General features: G+C 47.2%; 1 protein-coding gene across 2 annotated transcripts in view; it reads right to left on the bottom strand.

The window, feature by feature from the left end:
* The window catches only part of Sufu (SUFU negative regulator of hedgehog signaling), a 92652-nt gene that overhangs the window by 30132 nt on the left and 45162 nt on the right, over positions 1-17358 (bottom strand). Inside the window, exons 4-8 of one of the 2 annotated variants that reach the window (XM_038328252.1) lie at positions 5671-5813; positions 4999-5084; positions 4690-4762; positions 1894-2050; positions 237-348 (exon numbers count right to left, since the gene is read on the bottom strand). In XM_038328252.1, coding sequence (XP_038184180.1) covers positions 237-348; positions 1894-2050; positions 4690-4762; positions 4999-5084; positions 5671-5813 — 571 coding nt within the window. The remainder of the gene's footprint in view (positions 1-236; positions 349-1893; positions 2051-4689; positions 4763-4998; positions 5085-5670; positions 5814-17358) is intronic. The other variant, XM_038328260.1, reaches the window with a different exon arrangement.

Here is a 17358-nt window from a genome sequence, read left to right as displayed (position 1 = left end):
CACAGCCCATATAAATATTTACTGCTGTTTACATTCATGCTCTGCAGGGTCCCCTTTGAGAACCTCTCCTTCAACCACAGGTCTGTGTGCCCCCGGACCAGGGCTATGCTTAACCCCAAAGACCCTGGGTCCCTTTACCCAGAACTATGTGCACTGATCTCTCTCATGCAATCCCTGGTTATAGCCCCTCAGGAAAAATACCATCCTCTTGTCCTACCCAGGAACACGACACTTACGGGGGGCGGTCGTGGGTGAGGCCATTATGTCGCTGAGGGTTGATTGGTGGAAGGACAGGTTTGCTGTTGATCTCGAGTCCTCGCCTCAGGGTCTCCCGGATCTGTTCTGTATCTGCAACGATATCCCGAAGTTGCCTGATGGCCCTACGGGCTCCCAGCAGCCCTTCCTCCCATCCTGCTCTAGAGCCTAGGACAGCAGTGTGTTGGCTAAAGGCTGGCATGGTGGCACACACCAGTAATCCTAGCTCTAGGTGGCTGAGATATGAGTTTGACAAGCTTGGGACTAGCCTGGGCTACACATGATGAAATCCTGCCTCCAAACAGAAAGAAGAAAAGGTGGGCGGGTAGTACTAGCAGGGAAGGGACATTTGAGGCAGGAAATGAGAAGCCAGCCTGTGCCACAGAGAGAAAGAGAGCTTGTCTGAAAAATAAACAAACAATAAGTAAAATAAGCGTGATGACTGCAACTGTGGACATGCCACCGACCTTTCCTTAAGTCACCCTTTGAGCCAGGACAGCCGAGTGTGAACCCTCCTGCAGGAGAGTAAAGAGGGGGCCAGATGTTTGCTCTGGGGTTTAAGTTGTCCTTTCAGAAATCTTTTTTATTTATTTATTGGCTTTTTTATTTCATGTGCATTGGTGTTTTGCCATGGGTGTTGGGTCCTCTGGAAGAGCAGCCAGCACTCCGAAGCACTGAGTCATCTCTCCAGCTTACACACGGCATGGAGTGTGGAGGTACAGTTCCACAGAAGAGTCCGTGCTTAGCTTCTACCCCCAGCACCAAAAGGAAAGAAAGAAAAAGAAAGCCAGGTATGGTGCTTCTGGAAACCCAACACCTCGGAGATTGGAAGCAGGAGGATCAGGAACTCAAGGTCATCCGTGGCTACACAGTAAGTTAAGAGGCCAGCCTGCGCTAAATGAGACTCTATCGCAAAAGCAAACAAAGTCACAAAGCCAGGTATTTTACTCGGGGCTGAAGGCATCTTATTCTTCAATAAGCATAAGAAGTCAGAAGAACCAACAAAGGAAGGAGACAAAAAGCCTCCTACATACATGGGTTGTAAATGGTTGCTTTCCTTTGGCATTGGCTAGCCTAAGCAAAGAAAAAAAAAACCACAAGTGCTTCTGTAGCCAAGACCAGCATGGGGAGAGTCCAACAGGACAGCCACATCCTCCTTTCCTGAGATCTTCCCTGGAGGCAGTGGGAGCAGGGCGCCCCGCCACAGCCTCCTGGAGTACAGTGTAGGGCAGTATGGGGGCTCACACAGGCCACTCTTGTCAAAAGCCCAGGCAGGCCCAAGGAGAGAGATCCACAGGCTTGGCAGGGCTGTTTGGCCAGAACTGGGACCTGTGTCAGTTCTGTGAGTGGTAGACATTTGCTGCCTTGTCTTTAGGTGGACTGTGGACTTTTCCTGTTAACTATCCCATGGCTCCTACTCACACGCATGACCTCAGATTCCAAGGAACAGCGTATCCACATAGCTCCCACTGGTGTGTTTGAAATGCACAGAGGAAACAGCTACAAGCAGGCTGATAATGCTCATACAGTTCATCCACATTGGAAAAATGCAGTTGTCAGAAAATAAATCAGAGTGGACTGTCTACTCATCCTAGGCAGTCTGAAAGGCAAGTGGAGAAGACAGGGGAAGGCCCCAACCTTTGCCAGAGAGCCTCCGGGGTTGTGTGCCGATGCAGATGCTCCGGCTATCCTCATCGTCCTCAGGAGGTCGGCTTAGGTCATCCCAGGCACACTTGGCACTAACACCGCTCAGGTTAGAACCATCTGTCTCGATGCCTTTGTCAACTCTCTCCTGCTTGAAAAGAACCAAAGAATCAGAGTTCCCTCAGAGAACTGGTGGCCCAACGTCACCACTACACCTGTCACTATTCTTCCAGTATTAGCCTTGGAGGTGTTGAGCGTGGACAGCTGCTGCAAGCTCAGGGTCTTTGACTTGGTTCTCTGATTGCATGCACAGTGGCTTCTGAGCCCCTGGACTCCTCTGGGGAGCAGATCAGAGAAGCCAGGAGGAATGAACATGCCATGGATGCTTCCTTCCCATCAACCCCCAGCACCACGGCCTTTGTGCCTGAGAGCCCTCAAAGCTGATGCAGCAGAGACAAAATCTATTTTTCTCAGGGAAGGCATAGCCTTCTCCTCTTGCTGATCTTCCAAAAATGGCATTGCCCACCCCACATGGCCATTGCCCACCCCATCTTCAGGAGTTAGGGTGTGAGTCAGGCCAGACCTGGGAACTCATACCTGCAGTTCCCCATGATAACAGCTAGAGGGGGCTATCACTCCAGAGCAGAAGTGCTCTCTGTCCATAGGTGCCAGCTAACTTTGGCAAAGGGCTCTGGACGGGGTACTTTTCCATTTCCTAGGTTGAAATGGAGGGTCTGGAGAGCAGTAACCGCGGCACGCTTCCCCCAGAGGCCTTGTCTGTGTGCAGACATTGGCACTGTTCAGACTAAACTTTCTCCAAATGGCCTCAAGGAAGAGTTGTACTAAAAACACCCTGGGTTTTCTGGTAAAACACAGTTCTGTGGTGCTGGGCTTTGGATCCAAGGTCATCGGAAGACTCGAGCAGCCTTGGCCATAAACAGCTAAACAGTCATGTAGGCCAAGTAAACCTCTGTGAGTAGGCACCTCAGAAGTTTATACTTTACTGAGCGAGCTGGTCCCTCTTCAGGGCTCCCAGACAAGGGCATTGTTCTTAAGCCTTGGTCACAGGTGGCCTCCTACTTACTATAAGCCACCCTTTCTTCTTTCTTTCTGTGCTGTCACAGGCCTGGGTGAGGCTGACAGCAGGCAAGCCACAGCTTTAGGTGCTCTAGGCATGAGCAGGGGTGAATGGGGTGGGCTGGCAGGATCTGCTGGGGGAGAACCTGGGTTTTGATGTCAGTGGCTATCCTGAGAACCCGCCGCGAGGCAGAGCTAAGGACAGCTGGTTCATGGCCCCACTAGTCCAGATCACTTATTTTTAATGTAAAAAGGAAGAGTTAGGAACCATGGCTGCTGTGGTAATGCCAGCAACTCAAGGAGCTGCTGCGGTGCAGAGTGAATTAGAGGCTAGTCTAGGCTCCTTAGTAAGAACCCATCTCACCAAGTAAAAAGTGGGCTAGGCTGGGGATGGAGCAGGGGTCTTGTTTCATATGCATGAGACCCTAGATTTAACACCCAGTGTCAGAAAAAAAAAGGTAGTAGAAGGACAGGCCTGTTTAGGCGCACAGCTGGTTAGTAGGAGTAAACTAAGATCAAAGGAACATGAACCAGCTTTCAAAGCAACTAATGGCAAACAGGCCCCAGAAAGCTCACTTGGTACATAGAGCCATCGGGAAAGCAAGGTACATTTTCTCCCATGGGCTTCTGGCTTGATGGTAATGACCATAGGTGGTCCTGCTGGCTGGGGTCTCAAGAGAGCCTCAGGCAGTACTTGGCACTCATGACAGGGGCCAAACAAGAGCCCACCATGCCCCACACTGAATCTCGGTGTGGCTGCAGAACAAGGGCCTTAGGGAGGGAGCATTCATGGCTTCTGGCTCCTGCATAAACAAACGCTACACAGAAGGTGAATTCAAAGTAGAGGTAACGAAAGATCCTGGCAGCAGTGTGAGCACTTAAAGGTACGCAGAGTGGAGGAGTCTCCTTTGTGAATGGAGAGGGCGTATGCTTAAGAACTCACAAGTCAGTAGCTCCTCATTTACAGGTCTGCAGGCTTCATGTCCTTTACCCTCTCCCCTATTGTATGACTTACAATGCCCAGTCACTGCTGTGGCCTGCCAAAGCCTTACAGAGGCGTGGGCCATGACCTGCCTCCGGTGGCACGGTGAGCAGAAGGAGCCAAACAACAAGGCAGACGTGTGGTCTGCTGCTTCTGCCCCTGCACAAGCATGCAAGAAATGCAGCAGTGCTCTGTAGCTTCCAAAGTCCAGCTGGGAACCGCATGAACATCTCTTCTAAGGTGACAGTGACACTGTCCAGGCAGCCACGGTGGGGTCTAAAGACTCCTGCACAATGGCTGGATGACTAGATCAATCAATACTCACCCTGAAGCTGGGCTGTAGGGTCAACCTAGCCTGTGCTGCTGTCTGACATAGGGAGGGTGGCTCCCCGAAAACGTGTGCTAAGAAGGGGGAGCAGGGGAAGGAGCATAGGGCAAGGAAGCAACATTCCTTACGACTTCCTTCCTTTGTTGGTAGTGGGCTAATTTTAAGTTGATATATAATTTACATACAATAAAATCCATTCTCTTTAAATGCACACATGCATTGGTCTGGCTTGCTTTTCTGGGCTGAAATCTGTTTTCTTATATGGGCTGCAGAACTCAGGGGACAGGTTCCAGACCACACCGTATTTCTACTGGCTCACACACACAGCTCCTCCGTTTTCTCGGGATGAAAGCCAGTGTTGTCTGGAAGAGTGCTAGCAAGAATTTCCTCACTCAAGACATACTTGCAGGTGCGGATCGATCTCAAATATGGTTTCTCCCCTCCGCATGTCAGTTATCAGCCAGGGACCGCCAGCACTGTGAACAAGGAGAGATGGTGGGAACTGAGGGTCTGGACTGAGCATCAGTCAACAGCCTTTCTTGTTTGCAGTCCCAGGCCCAGAACACACAGGGCACTGTTAGTAGCCAGGGACCATAGGGAAATGAGTGCCCCAAACAGCAAAGTAAAGGACCCGACAGGAGGGACAGAGGGAGGATGCCCACCCCCAAGACCCAGGGGTCAAGGCTCCCACCCTCAGGGGATGTGTACTCACACGGGCACCGTTCTCAGCAGTTCCAGGATGCCCTGCCCATTCCACTGCTGGGCTGAGTGTAGCTCCTCAGTGCAGACACCGACAATCTGTAGCCCAGGATGAGACGCCATGTGTTTTATGGCCATCCCTCCCAGATGTCCAGCTACCCAGGCTCTCTCAGGGACATCTCAAGGAGGGGGCATACAGGTACAGTTTGTGTTTCTAGGCTGGTGTTCCCCAAATGTGATGGCTCCCTCAGGAGGTGCTACCTAGCTGGAAGGTCCCTGAGTCCAGAGACAGCCACCAAGGCCTGCATAGGTATCTAGTAGCACAGAACCAAGCTCTTGGCTACAGAAGAAACTAAGGGCAGCTTGAATCATATCAGGGTAGGTTTTCCCGCAGGCCAGGCATTTAGAGGTAGGGTGAGGTCAGGCGGCTGTTCCTACAGTAGTTGCAGGTCTGTGGGAATCTCTAGGACACAACTGAAACTTGCCCTCATTAGAACTGCAAGCAAGCATGGGCAGCAGCTGAGGAGATTCACACCCACTGAAGAAACAGGAGGTAATCCTGGAGCTGGCTTCCTCCTGGGATGTCCCTCTTACCTCTGCATTGCAGAGGATGAATTCAGAACATCTGAATCAATACAGACCATGGCAGGGAAGACAGGACCAAGAGGTGCAGGTGGCGTCTCACCTGGAGGAAGGTAACCACCCCGAACGGGGTCTGCACAGGCTGCATCTGCGGGTCCTCCGTCAGCAGCATGTGCTGAATTCTCGACTCACTGTTGTCCAAAGGGCTATGCCAAGACACGTGGTCCCCGCTACAGAAAGTGTTCTCTGTGGAGAGACAGCAGGAGCCTCAGCATTGGATCCAGCCCTGGAATCTGCCCTGATCGCAGAAGCCTGGGTTGGGAGGCTGCAGGGCCTAGAACAGCCAGAGGCACCCCAGGGAGACTCCCCAGCCTCCTAGAACAGCCAGATGAGCCCACTCCCAATACAAGTGAAGAATTGCGGGTACTCCCAAAACACCAAATGGTCTTGGATGACCAGTGTGTTTACCTTCACTGGAAAAGGACAGGCTACTGGTGTTGCATGCTCACTTGGCCCAGGAAGGCCAGACTTGGAGCATCTGCTGTGCTCCTCCAGTACCCTTACAAATGGGGACGGGCGATCAAGTGGGCTAAGAATGAGGTGCTTTCCATTGGGGCCAATGGACCATCAGCAAGCAGGGAAGCTGGAAGCAGTGGGAATTTGTGGAAAAACTCCCCGGGATTTCTGCTCTGGTGAAATCAGTGCAGAAAGGGAGATCTGCTGCCAATTTCCCACAGAAGATCTGGGGATTTCAGAGGAACACTGGAGACTTAGGGTAAATGGAGGTCAGGACAGTGCCTTGCACACCTCAGTAGACAGCACTGCTGGGGGCGGCAGCTTCTGTGAGAGCACAGCAACCAACCCCAGACTCAGGATCATGCTTCCCAAGGGCCTACTATTTATTAAAAACAAAAACAAAAACAAAACAAAACAACAACAACAACAAAAAACCAAGCACCAGGAGTGAAGGTACATACATGTAACCCTAGCTCTCAGGAGGTTAAGGCAAGCGTTGAGGCCAGCCTGGGCTACCTGCCAACACTGTCTCAAAAAATAAAAACAAAAAACCAAACAGAGCATGTTTACGGCAGCAAAGCCACAGTGGAGCACTCCATGCAGTACTAAACACCCTCCTACCCCAGCTCTTGTCTTGAGTGCTCACAGCGTGCAGCATTTGCCAGCTCACATGCACCAGCAGGTTTCCAGGCTGCCCTCAAGCTCCCTGTGGGGCCTCCAACTTCTCAGCCTCCTGTCTTCACCTCAAAGTCTTGAGATTACAGACATGTAATTACAGACATGTGCCATCACATCCAGCTGCTGGTTTCTCTTTAAAATGTGCATGAAACCAGGCGATGGTGGTGCACGCCTTTAATCCTAGCAGTTGGGAGGCAGAGACAGGTGGATTTCTGTGAGTTTGAGGCCAGCCTGGTCTACAGAGCTAGTTCCAGGGCAGCTAGCCCACATAAAAAACCCTGTCTTTTTTAAAAATTTTTATTGTTTTATAAATAATACCATTCAAAATTTCCACTTCCTCCCCTCCTCCCATTTTCCTCCCACTCCCCCACTTACCCTTCCCTTTTCCCCCTCCAATCCTAAGAGAGGGCAGGGCACCCTGCCCTGTGGGATGTCCAAGGCCCTCCCCCCTCCATCCAGGCTTAGGAAGGTGTGCATCCAAACAGACTAGGGTCCCAAAAAGCCAGTACAAGCAGTAGAGACAAATCCCAGTGTCATTATCATTGGCTTCTCAGTCTGCCCCCATTGTCAGCTTCATTCAGAGAGTCTGGTTTGATCACATGCTTGTTCAGTCCCCGTCCAGCTGGATTTGGTGAGCTCCCATTAGATCAGGCACACTGTCTCAGTGGGTGGACCAACCCCTCGCAGTCCAAAAAAACCAAAAAAAAGTGTTCCACTTAGATGCCCGGTGCCTGAGGCCAGAAGAGGACATCAGATTCTCTGGAACTGGGGTTTTAGACATCCATGGGCTGGCTTGTGGGTGCTGGGAACTCAATCTGAATCCTCTGGAAAAGCAGCAGGTTCTTTTAACCATTAAGTTATTTCTCTAGCCCCGACCACATCCAATTTCCCGTGGTGCTGGAGAGAGCCCAGGCTTTGTGCATGCTAGGCAAGCACTGTACCAACTGAGCTACATCCTTGCTTTCCTCCGTTTTCTTCCTTTGAACATACATGGAAGTACACGATTTTTCACACTTCACTCATTTACATATCTCAGAGCTCATTTTACACCTGCTGCAGAGAACTCCTTTGCTAAATATCTGTGGCATGCGGCAAAACAGAACACATCACACAAACCATGCACGCCTGCACACAGCAGCCTGAGCCTGGAAGCGTCTGCCCTTGATTGTCTTGTCTTGATCTGAACTCTTAATTCCTTCCCATGTTACCTGATATCACCCAACCATCTTTCCCAGGCAGACACAGGCACGGGGGGGCTGCCCACACTTGGATAGTGCTCACTCATCAGGAGACCCCAAGAACAAAGAGGAGGAGAAGGCGGGCTAGTGAGAAACCCTCAAGCTTCTGCACTCCTGCTTGCATACTCCTGAGCCCCTCTCTCCTTTCACTATGTCTATAATCAGCTTGCTGGAAGTAAGAAACGGCATGAGACACTGAACTAATAATTAAAAACCTTCACCAGGCCCCACTGACATCAGAGAATTTATGATTTTCCATAAGCCTTTCCAAAAATGAAAAAGAAACACTTCTCAGTTCATTAGATGATGCTAATACTATCCTGATACCAAAATCAGACAAAAGAATTTAAGAAAATGGAAAAAGGAAACCATAGACCAATATCACATACATATAGAAAAAAAAATCCCAACAAAATACTAGCAAGCTGAACCCAGCAACATATAAAAGAGGTTAAATATAAAAACCAAGTAGGATTTATCCCAAAAATTCTAGCTTGATTTAATTTAAAAATCAAGCTGGGTGGTGGCGGCGGCTCACACCTTTAATCCTAGCACTCAGGAGGGAGAGGCAGGCGGATCTCTAGGAATTTGAGATCTGCCTGGTCTACAGAGTGAGTTCCAGGACAGGCTCCAAAGCTACACAGAGAAACCCTGTCTCTAAAAACAAAGCAAAGGGCTGAAGAGGTTAAGAGCACTGTCTGCTCTTCTCGATGTCCTGAGTTCAATTCCCAGCAACCACATGGTGGCTCACAACCATCTGTAATGAGATCTGGCGCCCTCTTCTGGCAAGTGTATGTATAATAAATAAATTTAAAAAAAAAGCAAAACAAACAAACAAAACTCAATATAATAGGGCTGTGGATGGAGCTTGGTTGACAGAGTGTTTGCCTTGTGTACATGAGGACCTGGGTTTGATCCTCAGCGTCAACCAGGGGTGGTGCTAGACATCTGTAAACCCAGCACAAGGGAGTGGAAGTAAAAAAAAAAAAATCACATTCAGGGATGAAATGGCTCAGTGCATAAAGGCTTGCATGGCGAGCCTAAATACCCACAGTAGAGAGAGAACTGCCCCTAAAAGCTGCCCTCTGACCTCTATGTATGTGCCATGGCACATGCATGCTCACACTCACACACGCAGGTATCATATCATATATACACAATAAAATAAAAACTGAAAGAAAAGAAGAATCAGGGTCACACAGTGAATTTAACGCAGCTCCTGTCTATAGGAATAAAAATTAAGAAACCGAAAGGACAACACAACACTGTTGTCTCTGAGACATGGAAAAAACATGTCACAGAATCCAAAACCTTTTCATGATTAAACCGAACACCGCCAACTAGGAAGAGATGGGAGCATTCTCATTCTGAAAAAAGACAGCTAAAGAACCGGCAGGAACACTGTGCTCGATGGTAAACGAAAGACTCATTTCCCTCCTCGATGAGGGGCAAGACAGGTGTCTTGCCGCTTGTATTCATCATTGCAGCGGAGGTTCCCACAGGAGGCTTGGACACAAAAAACAATCAAACACATCCAGACTGGAAAGGAAGAGGTAAACTGTGTTCCAACATCAGGGGCTTGTGCATGCAACATCTGAGGAATGCACGAGAAACTACATTTATAAAGGTGGCAGGGTACACAGACAATGTGCAAAAATCATTTTTATTTCTAGATGCTAGGAATGAGCAAATAAAATAAAATTAATGAAAACAATTTCTTTATGATAACACCCATAAGAATACACTACTTGGGAGACATCTAACAAAAAAATTAGAAACGTGGACACTGAAAATTTCAGAATGTTGTTGAAGGAGGTCACAGAAAACCCACACGAATGCAAAGTCATCCACTCAGAAGACAGAACCACTAGGTGAGCAGCACTCCCCGAATCGTCCACAGCCATTTCACGCTTTCTAAGAATGTCAGGTGTCTTCCTGGGAGAGTCGTACAAACATTCTGAAATCCATAAAAAACGCCAAGAGGGCAAGAACAGTCAAGAACAGATTTTGAAACAAACAAAAGAAAGAGAATCAGGTAAGGGTGGTCACATACACAGGTTACGTAATCCAAACACAGGAGGATTGAGAGCTTGAGGCTAGCCTGAGCTACATAATAAAACTGTCTCAAAAACCAAGGCCTAGCTGCGTATGTGGTAGCTCGCATCTTCAGTCCCAGCACTTGGGAAGCAGAGATGTGTGGATCTCTATGAGTTCAAGGTTAGCATGGTCTATGTAGTGTAAAAACAGTGAGACCCCAACTAAAAGAAATAAAATAAACCAGGCAGTGGTGGCGCACACTTTTAATCCCAGCACTCGGGAGACAGAGACAGGCGGATCTCTGTGAGTTCCAGGCCAGCCTGGTCTACAAGAGCTAGTAGTTCCAGGACAGGCACCAAAGCTACAGAGAAACCCTGTCTCGAAAAACCAAAAAATAAAATAAAATAAATAAGTTAATTATGCTAATTTTATTAGAAAAAAATACTCAAAGAAACAAAAACCAAGGACTGGGCTGTATCTCAAAGAGAGCACTTGGAGAGATGGCTCAGCAGTTAGAGCAATCATTGCTCTTACAGAGGACCGGAGTTTTGTTCCCAGCATTCACATGGGGCTCAGAGCCATCAGTAATTCTAGTTCTAGGGGATCCAAAGTCCTCTTGTAATCTCAGAGGGCACCAGGTATGCATGTGGCACAACATACATACATGCAGGCAGACTGCTCATACACATAAGATAAACTAAAAGAGAGAGAGGCAAAACATTTTCCAAGTACCAACAAGGTTTTGAGCTCAACTCCTGGAACTGAAAATAAATAAATAAATAATAAACAAGGAGAAGGGCCGGGCGGTGGTGGCGCACGCCTTTAATCCCAGCACTCGGGAGGCAGAGGCAGGCGGATCTCTGAGTTTGAGGCCAGCCTGGTCTACAAGAGCTAGCTCCAGGACAGGCTCTAGAAACTACAGGGAAACCCTGTCTCGAAAAAACCAAAAAAATAAATAAATAAATAAATAAATAAAAAAAATAAACAAGGAGAAGGAAAGAAGGAAGAGTGAAGCCGAAAGACGCAATCTCCCGATTTTATTGTTTATTTGCCTGTCTTCGCAGGGCTGGGGATCATCGCAGGGCCTGACTGCACACCATGCTAGTTCCAGTGAGCGAGCACTCAGTCAACCCTCCCTATGTTGCATTTGCTCTAAAGCTATGGTAGCCCAGTGAGGACAGTACTGCATAAGGAGAGGTCAATACAACACAACTGGGAGCTCAGAAATAAAGCTGCACGCTTATGGCCACTGATCTGACAACAGTGCCAAGGCAAAGCAAGAGTGGGGTGAGGAAAAGTCTTTTCAGCAAATGGTGCTGGAACAAGGAGCTATCCAGATTCAAAGGATACCATAAACAAAAACTGACTCAAAAAGGATCACAGACCTAACTGTGATCATTAAAACTGCAGAACACTTAGAAGAAAACAAAGTGTCAGATTAGGCGATGGTTTCCTGGATGCAATACCAAAAGAACAAGCAACAATGGATTGACAGATTGAACATCAAAATTAAAACTATTTTGTGCTGTAGATATATCACCATCAAAAAAAAGAAATGCAAATCAAAACCACGCCTACTTTATACCCATTAGAATGGTAATTATAAACAATAACAAAACAAATCCAGAAAATGACAAGTATTGGTGACTGATGTGGAAAAATTAGAGCCCTTGTACCCTGCTGGTGGCGATGTCAAACAGTACAGCTGCTACAGAAACAGTATGGCAGGTCCTCAAAAACTAAAAACAGAATTACCATATGATCCAACAATTCCAATTCGGGGTACAAACTCAAAAGAACGGAAAGCAGGGACTTGAACAGACTGTGTGCCAATGCTCAGAGCAGCACTGTTCACAAAAGCAGAGACATGGAAGCCATCCAAATGCTCATCAATAAACCAATGGACTAAAGGAATGTGTAATTTGCATAAAATGAAATACTATTTAGTCTTCAAAAGACAGACATCCTAACCTATGTTACAACATGGATGAACCTTGAAGACATTATATTAAGTGAAATAGTCAGAAAGGCAAAATGATTTATGATCCCACTGATATGAGGAACCGACCCCAATAGTCATGTCTACAGAGACTAAGTGGAACAGCAACTGAGAGACTGGTTTACTGGTGAAAAGTTCAGTTTGGGGAAGTGACAAAAGTACTCAAGATGACTGGTGGGAATGGCCATACAGCACTATGACAGGCTTAGCACTACTCAAGTGTTTTAAGATAGAAATCTTCTTGTTATTTATATTTAAACACAATTTTATCACCCACTGAGACAGTGTGCCTGATCTAATGGGAGCTCACCAAATCCAGCTGGACTGGGACTGTTCAGCTGTGATCAAACCGGACTCTCTGAATGTGGCTGACAATGGGGGCAGACTTGAGAAGCCATCAATAATGGCACTGGGACCTGTTTCTACTGCATGTACTGGCTTTTTGGGACCCTAGTCTATTTGGATGCACACCTTCCTAGACCTGGATGGAGGGGGGAAGGCCTTGGACTTCCCACAGGGCAGGGTTCCCTGCCCTCTCTTAAGTAGGGAGGGGGAGGGAGAAGGGTGAGTGGGAGGGGAATGGGAGGAGGGGAGGAAGTGTAAATTTTTGAATGGAAAAATAAAAAAACCCCACAATTTTAAAAGAGACAATCCAAAAAATAGAAAATATTGTCAAGCCAAAAACTTGGTAAGCCCTCATAAAATATAAAGCACGTTGTGTCCAGAATATGTAAAGAGCTCTTACAACTCAATAATAGACAAAGGATTGAATTAAAACTGGACAAAAGATCTGAATAAATGTTTTTTCAAAGAAGAAACACAATCAATTAGCACATAAAAGGAGGCTCAATACATTTAAGGAGGAAATTAAAGCCAATGCACAAGGAGAGACCATTGCTTTGTATACCATAAGAAAATGATTGAGGGGCTGGAGAAACGGCTCAGAGGTTAAGAGCATTGCCCGCTCTTCCAAAGGTCCTGAGTTCAATTCCCAGCAACCACATGGTGGCTCACAACCATCTGTAATGAGGTCTGGTGCCCTCTTTTGGCCTGCAGGCATACATACAGACAGAATATTGTATACATAATAAATAAATAAATATTAAAAAAAGAAAATGATTGAAAGAATGTGGACAAATCAGGACTGCAGTGATGGCTCAAACTGCTTACTATATAAACACGAAGACTTGAGTTCAATCACACAGAATCCAGGAAAAAGGCTGAGAGTGGCAGTTAGTGCCTGTGATCCAAGCACTGGGGAGACAGAGGATCTTGCTTGCTCGCCAGCCACTTTGAGCTATGAGCTCCAGGTTTTTTAAGCGACTCTGTCTCAAAAAACAAGGAGGGCTAGACTGATGACTCAGGTGTTAAGAGCATTTGCTTTTCCTTCAAGGACCCAGGTTCGGTTCCCAGTACCCAGATTAGGAAGCCTGAGGACCTGGGTTTGATCCCCACAACTCACATGGAAGAAGGAAAGAGCTGATTCCTAGTGGCCCTTCAACTTCCATGTGTACCGTGCACACACACACACACACACACACACACACACACACACACACACACACGCACGTGCACACGAACACATTCATGTATGTAGTGATGGAGCTGCAGGCAGGCCTGCTTTTTGTCCTGCCTGGCTCCCAGCCACTGGCTAGTTTATGCTCTGAAATAGCAACACACAAATTGTATTCTTTAAATACTGCCTGGCCCATTATTTTCTGCCTCTTACTCACATCTTGATTAACCCATATCTAATAATCTGTGTAGCACCACGAAGTGGTGCCTTACCGGGAAGTTTCTAGTTTACGTCCATCTTGGGCTGGAGCTTCATCGCGTCTGTCATCTCTCTGAGGAGAGGCATGGCAGTCTGCCTAACTTAAGAGAGGCGTGGCATCTGACTGAGCCATCTACCTCACTTCCTTCTTCCTGTTCTGTCTACTCCACCCACCTAAGGGCCGGTCTATCAGATGGGCCAGGCAGTTTCTTTATTAATTATCCAATGAAATTATCAGATAGATAGAAGACACACCTACATCACATGTACATGCACACACTCGCGCTTATCATTAATGAATGCGGTTTTTAAAAACTGCACTAAGAAAACCATGTATTTGTTATCTGACTGCTGACACAGAGCACTTGGGTAGTTGAACAGCCGGAAGAAATAAAGAATGAGCTGTCAAAGGGCTGGATGTGCTTCTCCGGAAGGTGTTGAAAATATTTCAGGTACAACTGTGAGTTATACATTATGTGGACCATCAAAAGCTATTTGAAAAAGAAGAAGATGAGGAGGAGATGCTGATGATGCTGAGGGGGGCAAAGGGGAGAATCCACGCCTCTCATGATGCCCCCTGGGTGCCCAGTGACATGACAGCACAACATGCTACAGGCTCCTATGAACATTTGGACATATGAACAACATTTCACTGTCTGCAGCTGCGAAAAGGGTCCTTGAGACTGTCAGTCAGGTGGCATGCTAGGAGGATGGATACAGCCCAACTCACCAACACTCCCAAGAGCTTTCTCGGCCTCAGCTGCGCCCTGCATCATTACCTTACCTCTGTTTCCCAGGACTCTAACATAGCATTTTGTTTTCAAGACAGGGGTTCTCTGTGTAGCCCTGGCTACTCTGGAATTTACTCTGTAGACCAGGCTGGCCTCGAACTCCGAGAGATCCACCTGCCCCTGCTTCCCAAGTGCTGGGATTAAAGTTGTACATCACCACCTGGTAACACTAACATACTTTTTACCCAAACAAACTTTAAAAATATTTTTGTTTGTTTTTATTTGACGATTGCCTGCATGTATATATATGCACCATGTACATGCATTGCCCTAGGAACCAGAAGAAGAAACTGGACACCCTGGAACTGGAGTCACACATAGTTGTGAGTGTCATCTTGATGCTGGGAACCAAACCCAGGTTCTGGGGCAAGTTCTTGTAACAACTGAACCAGGTCTCCAGCACCTAAACAAACCTAATTTTGTTCTAGGTTACTTGTTCTTCAGTGCAGGGGATGGAACTCAGGACTTACACATTAGGCATGTACTCCGCCACCAAACATTCTTTCCCAACACATGTATTAAAACAAACAAACAAACAGAACAACCCACATTTATCATCATGCTAAACGAGGAGAATAAGGTGAAAATCAGTGTTGCTTACCATCAGTAAGATCTGACAGTTTTAAAACAATAGCGCAAAAACAACGCATTATTGAAAAATGGAAAGGAACACAGCTCACAATGCTGTACGAGGGTTAAGAAGTCACTAAATTAAGACAAAATCAACAGGACTTAAAGGGCCCAGAAGAGAAGAAAACCTTCACTATTTATATTTCAGTTACTTGGATGTCCCAATATTCACCAACTCAAATCTGCTCCAAGGGCAGACAGACCCTGGTAACAGTGGTGAACTCTGGAGTTTGGACGCCTCTGCCCCTTGCCAGTTGTACCCTTAGGCTAATTGCCCAACCACAGTGTTTGTTTCCTGGTCTGTACTGGGCATATGACTGCAATGTGACATTATTTATTCCAGCACAGTGCTAGAATAACAGACACTCGGTCAATGTGTATTTGTCAGAAAACGGCAGCCACCAAGCCTGTAGTAATAGCAAGAGCCCAGTAGGTGGCACCATTGCCCCTGATTTACGAACAGATGGCCAGACCCTAGCAGGCTTGTCCTGCTGCTCAGCTGTCTAGTCTGAACCACACAAACCAGGCAAGGGCTTAGACCGGACACAGGGGAAAGGTTGTAAAGGGTTAGAGCTGTGATCTTTTATTAACCATTACTGAGAATTATTTAAAAATAAATAATTGAAAACCAGACTGTTTAAATAAGAATGATCAAATAGCATTCTGTTTAGGCTTAATTTGGGAAGGGGCTTTATTTAGGAAGTAATGAAAAGACTCCAAGGCAAAAAGAATCTCAGGCCAAGCTGTGGCTCTAGGGCTAACACACTCCCCTGAGCGTGTGTGCTCAAGACTGCAGAAGGCATTACTGAATTAGAGGAGTTGACCAGAAAGTCGAACCTTGCTATGAATGTTTAGAGTGTGAAACTAACAGAACCTTCCAGGGAAAGGCAGGGTCTGCAGTGGCCAAGAAACAGTCTTTCTTAACAATGAAAGAGCCTTGGTCACAGTTTTCAAGCTACGGACAAAGCCACAAAGGGCTCATTCTTGAGTCTGGCCTGGTCTTTATGCCCTGGACGCTTGGCCCTATTCTGTGGGAAGCCCCACAGGTCTCCGCACTAACCTTCAGAGCCTGCCCCAGGAAGCTCAGGCCCTTCAGAGGGGTTTTCAAATGTTAATAAAGCCTTGGTCAGAGGCGCAGCTGTCCAGCCAGGGGTTAGAGGGGCTCTTTCCCTCTCTGGTTCCCTAAGTTTCCTCACCAAGAGGAACTGAAAATCCTTGAGGGTCTGTAAAAGGCCATCCCTAGTGGGGGGCCGGGGAGTGGTTTCCCTCTCTTCCTTCCTGTGAGCCCCCAGGGTACATGAAAGACCCCCATCAGACCCCAGAGTCCAGTCTTCCTGAATGCTGTGCACTCAGGGCAGCAGAGAGCCTGGAGCCAGTTCCAGTCAGTGCCGTCCCATGCTTGGAAGGAAGCCCCTTGAATCCACAGCACGTTCCTCAGTAACAACTCCTTACGGCAAAACCTCCTAAACCTCTGTGTGTGCTTGCATATGTGTGTATGCTTGTTCTATGTATGATTTCTGTATGTGTGTATTTGTGTATGTGCAGATGCTTGCAAGCCTAGTGTTGAATGGGTGTGGAAACGCTCATGGGCACCTCAAATTGACCCTCACTCCATCCTTACCTCCCCAGAGTCCAGCATTAGTTACAGTGGTCTGAAGCCTGACCAGCCAGGATGTAACAAATTAACAAAATCTAGGGAAATGGGTTGCAAGAAGGGTATTGTTTGAAAAAATAATTAGCCCTGCCTTTGAAACACTGAAAAAAATGAATGCATTCTCCAAGGGTTCCTAATTCATCCCAACCCTGGAGCATGCCTGTATTCTATGTAAAAGTACAGTTCCACTGGTCTACACAGAAAAAAGTAGATCTCCCCATCCCCCCATACACACACTCAGCCCTTGGAAGTAAGGTGTTCACAGGGTGGAGAAGACAGTGTTCCTTCTGGGGTTTGTATGTCCAAAGCAAATGTTCCTTCCAAGTTCTGTTTTGAGAGGCCTAGGATAATCATGAGCTTTCCAGGGACAGAAACAAAGCAAGAAAATGGGAGAAGGGCCAACAAGCCTGACGAACCTACATGGTAGAGAAAAGAGCAACTCCCAAGTTGTTATCTGACTTCTGTGTGTGCTGT

This window comes from Arvicola amphibius, chromosome 1, assembly GCF_903992535.2.
Source record: "Arvicola amphibius chromosome 1, mArvAmp1.2, whole genome shotgun sequence".
Lineage (NCBI taxonomy): Eukaryota > Metazoa > Chordata > Mammalia > Rodentia > Cricetidae > Arvicola > Arvicola amphibius.
Note: the sequence above shows the minus strand (reverse complement) of the source record. Positions and strands in the feature narration are given on the sequence as shown.